Source organism: Salmo trutta, chromosome 3 (assembly GCF_901001165.1).
Source record: "Salmo trutta chromosome 3, fSalTru1.1, whole genome shotgun sequence".
Classification (NCBI taxonomy): domain Eukaryota; kingdom Metazoa; phylum Chordata; class Actinopteri; order Salmoniformes; family Salmonidae; genus Salmo; species Salmo trutta.
In genome coordinates, this window is record NC_042959.1 from 65,532,205 (window position 1) to 65,545,429 (window position 13,225).

The 13,225-nt window shown below is 33.8% G+C and overlaps 1 protein-coding gene across 3 annotated transcripts in view; it reads right to left on the reverse strand.

Moving 5' to 3' along the window:
* Window positions 1–570: 570 nt before the first annotated feature.
* The window catches only part of LOC115184199 (zinc finger protein 629), a 51,301-nt gene continuing 38,646 nt past the window's right edge, over window positions 571–13,225 (reverse strand). For all 3 annotated transcript variants that reach the window (XM_029745238.1, XM_029745229.1, XM_029745224.1), the window contains 2 exons: window positions 2,954–3,241; window positions 571–1,711 (listed from right to left, as the gene is read on the reverse strand). In XM_029745238.1, the coding sequence (XP_029601098.1) occupies window positions 1,121–1,711; window positions 2,954–3,241 (879 nt within the window). In that variant the 3' untranslated portion in view covers window positions 571–1,120. The remainder of the gene's footprint in view (window positions 1,712–2,953; window positions 3,242–13,225) is intronic.

Here is a 13,225-nt window from a genome sequence, read left to right on the forward strand (position 1 = left end):
CTTCGCTGGGTGTGCAACAGTCATAAACGGCGCTTTAGATTACGATTATGAGCTGCTGCAGCACTGGAAAAGTTCTGGCACATCAAGCCTTTTTCCATTTAAACACAAATTAGATCATTATTTTTGATATCTAGCTATCCACTATAGCATAATGATACAGCAATATGATGTGTACTTCCTCATTCAGCTGAGATCATCATAAATCCTCTCCTTCCCTATCATATGGAATTACAATATTAACTTCATCTATTCATATTTATGTCATAGACATTATATTAACATTACTGTTAAATCTATATACGTCAACACACAGTGACAAACATTGAAACAAATATCCTGGGTAATTACATGACTTGTATGGGGACATCTCATATTGCTGCCCTCCTGAGCTCTGCCTCTGTGACTCGGTGGGTACCTGTGTCAGAAAGTCCATATTGATGATGTCAAGCGAGAGCGTTGTGGATTTACAGTGGGGTCCATAAAGGTCATCCTATCTGATGTGTGAGATGTTTCATGGTGAGGACCATATGTCATCCTCCTTATAAAATTATAGAAGCGTTGGAGAAACGGTGAAAGCTGAAGCCTTTTATTAAAAAGAAAACAGAGGACATTTTATGGGCGACTCAAGTCCAACCCTGATAAAACTCACTCTAAATAATATTGACGGTACACACTCTGGGAACACTTTTACAATCAGCTTTTCCTTCAACTTCTCATTGTAAACAGGATAAATGCTTTACCATACAACTGCTGCTTGCTTCACTGGCTTCGCTGTACGATTTCAACATTTAAAATCAATTCTGCTCTTCCAAACTAAGAAGCATCTCTCAAAGCTTAAGGGCCACACACCCAATCCTTCACTAAACTCTGTCAAAATCAATTCATATGTAGATCATTCAAGTAAATGAAACAATATTTCGGACCATTTAACAAGAATAGCCCCGGCACTGAGGAAACAGCAAAAACTATACATCTTGATTTAACTCAACACTATTTATTTTTTATTTCACCTTTACTAACTGAAAATCCTACCATCTTTCAGTCGAACTCTGTCTCAGTCTCTAATACATTCTATCACAAACCATCTCCTTTCTACCCTCTTCCTCCTCTGCAGTCTCCTCTATGAGATGGTCTCCTCTAGGATGAACTCTATGGTGTGTGGTACGTCCTGTCCCTCTACCACAGTGACCGAGGGGATCTCATGTCCCTCCATGATGGCTGACAGGGAGGGGACAGAGATGGCCTGACCACCCAAGAACACCACCTGGGAGGACCCAGCCTGCCCAGAGAACATAGCCCCAGAGGAGTGCTCTGAGACGGGCACGGCCGGCACCATCACCCCCTCTGTGGTTCCATCCGCCTGGACCAGCAGAATGGTCTGCACCGCCGACTCCCCCTCGCCACCCGACCCTGTAGACAAGAGCACCCTCGCATCTTCCGCCTCTGCGTCGTTGGCCGTGGTTCCACCCGTTCCGTCATCGTGGAGACGGATGTGTTTGTCGAGGTTGGAGCGTGAGCGGAAGGCTGAGGGGCAGTGATGGCAGGTGTAGGGCGTCTCTCCGCTGTGGATGCGGGCGTGCTCAGTAAGACGGCCGGCCACACTGAAGGCTTTACCACACACCCAGCAGCAGAAGGGCCGCAGGCCGCTGTGGATACGCTCATGGTCCTTGAGGTGGGGCAGCTGGCGGAAACTCTTCCCACACGTAGAACACTGAGAGAGGAGGAGGAGGGGACATGTGGGGGAGAGACAGGGCAGAGAGTGGGAGGAGGGGAAAGAGTGAAGAAAGGAGGAGAGGAGAGAGTGAAGAGAGGCAGAGAGTGAACGGAAAGAAAGAGGGAGGAGAAGTTGAAGAGGAGGAAGAAGAGTGGCGGGGAGAAGGATGGGTAGGATCGGAAAACATAATGAGAGAACAAGGACAAGAGGAGAAGAGCGGACATTCAAATTCATAGATTTCATATCTTGAAAACTGAAAAATATTTTCTGAAACACTTCTCCAAATTTGTAGACACAGCACTTCTGGCTGAAGATGGAGAAGAATAGGAGGGGTAGAAAAACAATGGGTGAGAAGAGAGAGAGCGAGAGAGATCTAGGGAGGGCAGAGGACAATGGTAAGTAGAGATAAAGAACAGAAAGAGGGACACAGGGGACTAAAAAGAAAAAAAGAAGCTGACAGAACAGAGCTGCACTACTACTGAAGGACATTCATCTTTTTCCACACAGCAGTGTTACCTGCCTGTCTGCCATACTGAATGACCACAGAGACAACGCCTACCATTAGTAGAACCAGAGGGACATTCTCACCAATACCTTTACAGCTTTGATTACATTTTATTGAACTATAGAAGCCTGGGGCTGTTCTACCACAAATTGTGCCACAGTGAACAGAGAGGCTGGTTGGTCCTGTGTTTAGGGCCTTCCTGCCTTTCCGGGCGGTGCCCAGTGGCGCTGGGTCCCAGAATAGTAACACAGAGGGGAGATGGTAGGCTCTAACTCAGCCCCACTCATTAATCATAGGAAGTGTAGAGGGAGGGAGGACACCAGCGGGCATAATACACTGGGGTGACCACAACCACAGCTTTTATTTTTTAGATGAGATGATTAGATGAGTTTATTAGTATCCATATTTACAACTGTAACAATGATACATTTCCATTGGGGGGTGGGGCAGGGTGAATGTCCATTGGGGGAGCAGCAGGGGGGAAGTGAGAAGTGAATGAAATAATAATAAAAGTAACCACAGGCAGAACCACGACCAAAGTCTGGACGGCCTTTTCTGCTTCTGCTAAAAAATGTGACAATCTAATTGATCCCTTGTAGTAGACTGTGTTTTAAATCACTTCAGAACAAGACACACCATAAGGAACGTCAGTCGTGTGCAGTAGATAACCCACCACGCACACACACACACACACAAACAATCAATCAATCATCTCCACCTCCCCACCCCCTTACCTCGAAGGGCCTCTCATCGGTGTGGATCCTCATGTGGACGTTGAAGGTGGAGGTGTAGGCAAAGTCCTTCCCACAGATCTGGCAGTGGAACCTCTTGGAGCCGCGGCCCTTCCCCAGAGTCCCCTGGCAGTGGGCCACAATGTGCTCCCCCAGGGCAGAGCTGGAGGCGAAGCGCCGCCTGCAGGGGGACAGAGGGCAGCGCAGGGGGGTCTGACCCGTATGGGAGAGCCGATGGAGGTCCAGACTCTCCTGGGTCATACAGCAATGACCACACATATCACACTCCACCTGGATGGCCGGAGAGAGGGAGGGACACATGTATAAGGAATAACTAGTGAAGAATAGATGAAAGGATCCTACTATTACAGTATCTATGTCTATAAGGTACAGCATAAGTAGAGTAAGATTCTACTATTACAGTATCCATGTCTATAAGGTACAGCATCAGTAGAGTAAGATTCTACTATTACAGTATCTATGTCTATAAGGTACAGCATCAGTAGAGTAAGATTCTACTATTACAGTATCCATGTCTATAAGGTACAGTATCTGTAGAGTAAGATTCTACTATTACAGTATCCATGTCTATAAGGTACAGTATCTGTAGAGTAAGATTCTACTATTACAGTATCCATGTCTATAAGGTACAGTATCTGTAGAGTAAGATTCTACTATTACAGTATCCATGTCTATAAGGTACAGTATCTGTAGAGTAAGATTCTACTATTACAGTATCTATGTCTATAAGGTACAGTATCTGTAGAGTAATATCCTACTATTACAGTATCTATGTCTATAAGGTATAACTAGTGTAGAGTAATATCCTACTATTACAGTATCTATGTCTATAAGGTACAGTATCTGTAGAGTAATATCCTACTATTACAGTATCTATGTCTATAAGGTATAACTAGTGTAGAGTAATATCCTACTATTACAGTATCTATGTCTATAAGGTACAGTATCTGTAGAGTAAGATTCTACTATTACAGTATCTATAAGGTATAACTAGTGTAGAGTAAGATTATACTATTACAGTATCTACGTCTATAAGGTATAACTGGTGATTGACTCCACGACGCCAGGACAGTGGAGTCAATCACCACCTTCCGGAGACACCTGAAACCCCACCTCTTAAGGAATACCTAGGATAGGATAAAGTAATCCTTCTAATCCCCCCCCCCTTAAAAGATTTAGATGCACTATTGTAAAGTGGTTGTTCCACGGGATATCATAAGGTGAATGCACCAATTTGTAAGTCGCTCTGGATAAGAGCGTCTGCTAAATGACTTAAATGTGAATGTAATAACTAGTGTAGAGTAATATCCTACTATTACAGTATCTATGTCTATAAGGTATAACTAGTGTAGAGTAATATCCTACTATTACAGTATCTATGTCTATAAGGTATAACTAGTGTAGAGTAATATCCTACTATTACAGTATCTATGTCTATAAGGTATAACTAGTGTAGAGTAATATCCTACTATTACAGTATCTATGTCTATAAGGTATAACTAGTGTAGAGTAATATCCTACTATTACAGTATCTATGTCTATAAGGTATAACTAGTGTAGAGTAATATCCTACTATTACAGTATCTATGTCTATAAGGTATAACTAGTGTAGAGTAATATCCTACTATTACAGTATCTATGTCTATAAGGTATAACTAGTGTAGAGTAAGATTCTACTATTACAGTATCTATGTCTATAAGGTATAACTAGTGTAGAGTAATATCCTACTATTACAGTATCTATGTCTATAAGGTATAACTAGTGTAGAGTAATATCCTACTATTACAGTATCTATGTCTATAAGGTATAACTAGTGTAGAGTAATATCCTACTATTACAGTATCTATGTCTATAAGGTATAACTAGTGTAGAGTAATATCCTACTATTACAGTATCTATGTCTATAAGGTATAACTAGTGTAGAATAAGATTCTACTATTACAGTATCTATGTCTATAAGGTATAACTAGTGTAGAGTAATATCCTACTATTACAGTATCTATGTCTATAAGGTATAACTAGTGTAGAGTAATATCCTACTATTACAGTATCTATGTCTATAAGGTATAACTAGTGTAGAGTAATATCCTACTATTACAGTATCTATGTCTATAAGGTATAACTAGTGTGGAGTAAGATTCTACTATTACAGTATCTATGTCTATAAGGTATAACTAGTGTAGAGTAAGATTCTACTATTACAGTATCTATGTCTATAAGGTATAACTAGTGTAGAATAAGATTCTACTATTACAGTATCTATGTCTATAAGGTATAACTAGTGTAGAGTAATATCCTACTATTACAGTATCTATGTCTATAAGGTATAACTAGTGTAGAGTAATATCCTACTATTACAGTATCTATGTCTATAAGGTATAACTAGTGTAGAGTAATATCCTACTATTACAGTATCTATGTCTATAAGGTATAACTAGTGTAGAGTAAGATTCTACTATTACAGTATCTATGTCTATAAGGTATAACTAGTGTAGAGTAATATCCTACTATTACAGTATCTATGTCTATAAGGTATAACTAGTGTAGAGTAATATCCTACTATTACAGTATCTATGTCTATAAGGTATAACTAGTGTAGAGTAATATTCTACTATTACAGTATCTATGTCTATAAGGTATAACTAGTGTAGAGTAATATCCTACTATTACAGTATCTATGTCTATAAGGTATAACTAGTGTAGAGTAAGATTCTACTATTACAGTATCTATGTCTATAAGGTATAACTAGTGTAGAGTAAGATTCTACTATTACAGTATCTATGTCTATAAGGTATAACTAGTGTAGAGTAATATCCTACTATTACAGTATCTATGTCTATAAGGTATAACTAGTGTAGAGTAAGATTCTACTATTACAGTATCTATGTCTATAAGGTATAACTAGTGTAGAGTAAGATTCTACTATTACAGTATCTATGTCTATAAGGTATAACTAGTGTAGAGTAAGATTCTACTATTACAGTATCTATGTCTATAAGGTATAACTAGTGTAGAGTAATATTCTACTATTACAGTATCTATGTCTATAAGGTATAACTAGTGTAGAGTAAGATTCTACTATTACAGTATCTATGTCTATAAGGTATAACTAGTGTAGAGTAATATCCTACTATTACAGTATCTATGTCTATAAGGTATAACTAGTGTAGAGTAAGATTCTACTATTACAGTATCTATGTCTATAAGGTATAACTAGTGTAGAGTAATATCCTACTATTACAGTATCTATGTCTATAAGGTATAACTAGTGTAGAGTAAGATTCTACTATTACAGTATCTATGTCTATAAGGTATAACTAGTGTAGAGTAATATCCTACTATTACAGTATCTATGTCTATAAGGTATAACTAGTGTAGAGTAATATCCTACTATTACAGTATCTATGTCTATAAGGTATAACTAGTGTAGAGTAATATCCTACTATTACAGTATCTATGTCTATAAGGTATAACTAGTGTAGAATAAGATTCTACTATTACAGTATCTATGTCTATAAGGTATAACTAGCGTAGAGTAAGATTCTACTATTACAGTATCTATGTCTATAAGGTATAACTAGTGTAGAGTAATATCCTACTATTACAGTATCTATGTCTATAAGGTATAACTAGTGTAGAGTAATATCCTACTATTACAATATCTATGTCTATAAGGTATAACTAGTGTAGAGTAATATCCTACTATTACAGTATCTATGTCTATAAGGTATAACTAGTGTAGAGTAATATCCTACTATTACAGTATCTATGTCTATAAGGTATAACTAGTGTAGAGTAAGATTCTACTATTACAGTATCTATGTCTATAAGGTATAACTAGTGTAGAGTAATATCCTACTATTACAGTATCTATGTCTATAAGGTATAACTAGTGTAGAGTAAGATTCTACTATTACAGTATCTATGTCTATAAGGTATAACTAGTGTAGAGTAATATCCTACTATTACAGTATCTATGTCTATAAGGTATAACTAGTGTAGAGTAATATCCTACTATTACAGTATCTATGTCTATAAGGTATAACTAGTGTAGAGTAATATTCTACTATTACAGTATCTATGTCTATAAGGTATAACTAGTGTAGAGTAAGATTCTACTATTACAGTATCTATGTCTATAAGGTATAACTAGTGTAGAGTAAGATTCTACTATTACAGTATCTATGTCTATAAGGTATAACTAGTGTAGAGTAATATCCTACTATTACAGTATCTATGTCTATAAGGTATAACTAGTGTAGAGTAAGATTCTACTATTACAGTATCTATGTCTATAAGGTATAACTAGTGTAGAGTAAGATTCTACTATTACAGTATCTATGTCTATAAGGTATAACTAGTGTAGAGTAAGATTCTACTATTACAGTATCTATGTCTATAAGGTATAACTAGTGTAGAGTAAGATTCTACTATTACAGTATCTATGTCTATAAGGTATAACTAGTGTAGAGTAATATCCTACTATTACAGTATCTATGTCTATAAGGTATAACTAGTGTAGAGTAAGATTCTACTATTACAGTATCTATGTCTATAAGGTATAACTAGTGTAGAGTAATATCCTACTATTACAGTATCTATGTCTATAAGGTATAACTAGTGTAGAGTAAGATTCTACTATTACAGTATCTATGTCTATAAGGTATAACTAGTGTAGAGTAATATCCTACTATTACAGTATCTATGTCTATAAGGTATAACTAGTGTAGAGTAATATCCTACTATTACAGTATCTATGTCTATAAGGTATAACTAGTGTAGAGTAATATCCTACTATTACAGTATCTATGTCTATAAGGTATAACTAGTGTAGAATAAGATTCTACTATTACAGTATCTATGTCTATAAGGTATAACTAGTGTAGAGTAAGATTCTACTATTACAGTATCTATGTCTATAAGGTATAACTAGTGTAGAGTAATATCCTACTATTACAGTATCTATGTCTATAAGGTATAACTAGTGTAGAGTAATATCCTACTATTACAATATCTATGTCTATAAGGTATAACTAGTGTAGAGTAATATCCTACTATTACAGTATCTATGTCTATAAGGTATAACTAGTGTAGAGTAATATCCTACTATTACAGTATCTATGTCTATAAGGTATAACTAGTGTAGAGTAAGATTCTACTATTACAGTATCTATGTCTATAAGGTATAACTAGTGTAGAGTAATATCCTACTATTACAGTATCTATGTCTATAAGGTATAACTAGTGTAGAGTAAGATTCTACTATTACAGTATCTATGTCTATAAGGTATAACTAGTGTAGAGTAATATCCTACTATTACAGTATCTATGTCTATAAGGTATAACTAGTGTAGAGTAATATCCTACTATTACAGTATCTATGTCTATAAGGTATAACTAGTGTAGAGTAATATCCTACTATTACAGTATCTATGTCTATAAGGTATAACTAGTGTAGAGTAATATCCTACTATTACAGTATCTATGTCTATAAGGTATAACTAGTGTAGAGTAATATCCTACTATTACAGTATCTATGTCTATAAGGTATAACTAGTGTGGAGTAAGATTCTACTATTACAGTATCTATAAGGTATAACTAGTGTAGAGTAATATCCTACTATTACAGTATCTATGTCTATAAGGTATAACTAGTGTAGAGTAATATCCTACTATTACAGTATCTATGTCTATAAGGTATAACTAGTGTAGAGTAATATTCTACTATTACAGTATCTATGTCTATAAGGTATAACTAGTGTAGAGTAATATCCTACTATTACAGTATCTATGTCTATAAGGTATAACTAGTGTAGAGTAATATCCTACTATTACAGTATCTATGTCTATAAGGTATAACTAGTGTAGAGTAATATCCTACTATTACAGTATCTATGTCTATAAGGTATAACTAGTGTAGAGTAAGATTCTACTATTACAGTATCTATGTCTATAAGGTATAACTAGTGTAGAATAAGATTCTACTATTACAGTATCTATAAGGTATAACTAGTGTAGAGTAATATCCTACTATTACAGTATCTATGTCTATAAGGTATAACTAGTGTAGAGTAATATCCTACTATTACAGTATCTATGTCTATAAGGTATAACTAGTGTAGAATAAGATTCTACTATTACAGTATCTATGTCTATAAGGTATAACTAGTGTAGAGTAATATCCTACTATTACAGTATCTATGACTATAAAGGTATAACTAGTGTAGAGTAATATCCTACTATTACAGTATCTATGTCTATAAGGTATAACTAGTGTAGAGTAATATCCTACTATTACAGTATCTATGACTATAAAGGTATAACTAGTGTAGAGTAATATCCTACTATTACAGTATCTATGTCTATAAGGTATAACTAGTGTAGAGTAATATCCTACTATTACAGTATCTATGTCTATAAGGTATAACTAGTGTAGAGTAATATCCTACTATTACAGTATCTATGTCTATAAGGTATAACTAGTGTAGAATAAGATTCTACTATTACAGTATCTATGTCTATAAGGTATAACTAGTGTAGAGTAATATCCTACTATTACAGTATCTATGTCTATAAGGTATAACTAGTGTAGAGTAATATCCTACTATTACAGTATCTATGTCTATAAGGTATAACTAGTGTAGAGTAATATCCTACTATTACAGTATCTATGTCTATAAGGTATAACTAGTGTAGAGTAAGATTCTACTATTACAGTATCTATGTCTATAAGGTATAACTAGTGTAGAGTAATATCCTACTATTACAGTATCTATGTCTATAAGGTATAACTAGTGTAGAGTAATATCCTACTATTACAGTATCTATGTCTATAAGGTATAACTAGTGTAGAGTAAGATTCTACTATTACAGTATCTATGTCTATAAGGTATAACTAGTGTAGAGTAATATCCTACTATTACAGTATCTATGTCTATAAGGTATAACTAGTGTAGAGTAATATCCTACTATTACAGTATCTATGTCTATAAGGTATAACTAGTGTAGAGTAATATCCTACTATTACAGTATCTATGACTATAAAGGTATAACTAGTGTAGAGTAATATCCTACTATTACAGTATCTATGTCTATAAGGTATAACTAGTGTAGAGTAATATCCTACTATTACAGTATCTATGTCTATAAGGTATAACTAGTGTAGAGTAATATCCTACTATTACAGTATCTATGTCTATAAGGTATAACTAGTGTAGAGTAAGATTCTACTATTACAGTATCTATGTCTATAAGGTATAACTAGTGTAGAGTAATATCCTACTATTACAGTATCTATGTCTATAAGGTATAACTAGTGTAGAGTAATATCCTACTATTACAGTATCTATGTCTATAAGGTATAACTAGTGTAGAGTAATATTCTACTATTACAGTATCTATGTCTATAAGGTATAACTAGTGTAGAGTAAGATTCTACTATTACAGTATCTATGTCTATAAGGTATAACTAGTGTAGAGTAATATCCTACTATTACAGTATCTATGTCTATAAGGTATAACTAGTGTAGAGTAATATCCTACTATTACAGTATCTATGTCTATAAGGTATAACTAGTGTAGAGTAATATTCTACTATTACAGTATCTATGTCTATAAGGTATAACTAGTGTAGAGTAATATCCTACTATTACAGTATCTATGTCTATAAGGTATAACTAGTGTAGAGTAATATCCTACTATTACAGTATCTATGTCTATAAGGTATAACTAGTGTAGAGTAAGATTCTACTATTACAGTATCTATGTCTATAAGGTATAACTAGTGTAGAGTAATATCCTACTATTACAGTATCTATGTCTATAAGGTATAACTAGTGTAGAGTAAGATTCTACTATTACAGTATCTATGTCTATAAGGTATAACTAGTGTAGAGTAAGATTCTACTATTACAGTATCTATGTCTATAAGGTATAACTAGTGTAGAGTAAGATTCTACTATTACAGTATCTATGTCTATAAGGTATAACTAGTGTAGAGTAATATCCTACTATTACAGTATCTATGTCTATAAGGTATAACTAGTGTAGAGTAAGATTCTACTATTACAGTATCTATGTCTATAAGGTATAACTAGTGTAGAGTAATATCCTACTATTACAGTATCTATGTCTATAAGGTATAACTAGTGTAGAGTAAGATTCTACTATTACAGTATCTATGTCTATAAGGTATAACTAGTGTAGAGTAATATCCTACTATTACAGTATCTATGTCTATAAGGTATAACTAGTGTAGAGTAAGATTCTACTATTACAGTATCTATGTCTATAAGGTATAACTAGTGTAGAGTAATATCCTACTATTACAGTATCTATGTCTATAAGGTATAACTAGTGTAGAGTAATATCCTACTATTACAGTATCTATGTCTATAAGGTATAACTAGTGTAGAGTAATATCCTACTATTACAGTATCTATGTCTATAAGGTATAACTAGTGTAGAATAAGATTCTACTATTACAGTATCTATGTCTATAAGGTATAACTAGCGTAGAGTAAGATTCTACTATTACAGTATCTATGTCTATAAGGTATAACTAGTGTAGAGTAATATCCTACTATTACAGTATCTATGTCTATAAGGTATAACTAGTGTAGAGTAATATCCTACTATTACAATATCTATGTCTATAAGGTATAACTAGTGTAGAGTAATATCCTACTATTACAGTATCTATGTCTATAAGGTATAACTAGTGTAGAGTAAGATTCTACTATTACAGTATCTATGTCTATAAGGTATAACTAGTGTAGAGTAATATCCTACTATTACAGTATCTATGTCTATAAGGTATAACTAGTGTAGAGTAAGATTCTACTATTACAGTATCTATGTCTATAAGGTATAACTAGTGTAGAGTAATATCCTACTATTACAGTATCTATGTCTATAAGGTATAACTAGTGTAGAATAAGATTCTACTATTACAGTATCTATGTCTATAAGGTATAACTAGTGTAGAGTAATATCCTACTATTACAGTATCTATGTCTATAAGGTATAACTAGTGTAGAGTAATATCCTACTATTACAGTATCTATGTCTATAAGGTATAACTAGTGTAGAGTAATATCCTACTATTACAGTATCTATGTCTATAAGGTATAACTAGTGTAGAATAAGATTCTACTATTACAGTATCTATGTCTATAAGGTATAACTAGTGTAGAGTAAGATTCTACTATTACAGTATCTATGTCTATAAGGTATAACTAGTGTAGAGTAATATCCTACTATTACAGTATCTATGTCTATAAGGTATAACTAGTGTAGAGTAATATCCTACTATTACAATATCTATGTCTATAAGGTATAACTAGTGTAGAGTAATATCCTACTATTACAGTATCTATGTCTATAAGGTATAACTAGTGTAGAGTAATATCCTACTATTACAGTATCTATGTCTATAAGGTATAACTAGTGTAGAGTAAGATTCTACTATTACAGTATCTATGTCTATAAGGTATAACTAGTGTAGAGTAATATCCTACTATTACAGTATCTATGTCTATAAGGTATAACTAGTGTAGAGTAAGATCCTACTATTACAGTATCTATGTCTATAAGGTATAACTAGTGTAGAGTAATATCCTACTATTACAGTATCTATGTCTATAAGGTATAACTAGTGTAGAGTAATATCCTACTATTACAGTATCTATGTCTATAAGGTATAACTAGTGTAGAGTAATATCCTACTATTACAGTATCTATGTCTATAAGGTATAACTAGTGTAGAGTAATATCCTACTATTACAGTATCTATGTCTATAAGGTATAACTAGTGTAGAGTAATATCCTACTATTACAGTATCTATGTCTATAAGGTATAACTAGTGTGGAGTAAGATTCTACTATTACAGTATCTATAAGGTATAACTAGTGTAGAGTAATATCCTACTATTACAGTATCTATGTCTATAAGGTATAACTAGTGTAGAGTAATATCCTACTATTACAGTATCTATGTCTATAAGGTATAACTAGTGTAGAGTAATATCCTACTATTACAGTATCTATGTCTATAAGGTATAACTAGTGTAGAGTAATATCCTACTATTACAGTATCTATGTCTATAAGGTATAACTAGTGTAGAGTAATATCCTACTATTACAGTATCTATGTCTATAAGGTATAACTAGTGTAGAGTAATATCCTACTATTACAGTATCTATGTCTATAAGGTATAACTAGTGTAGAGTAAGATTCTACTATTACAGTATC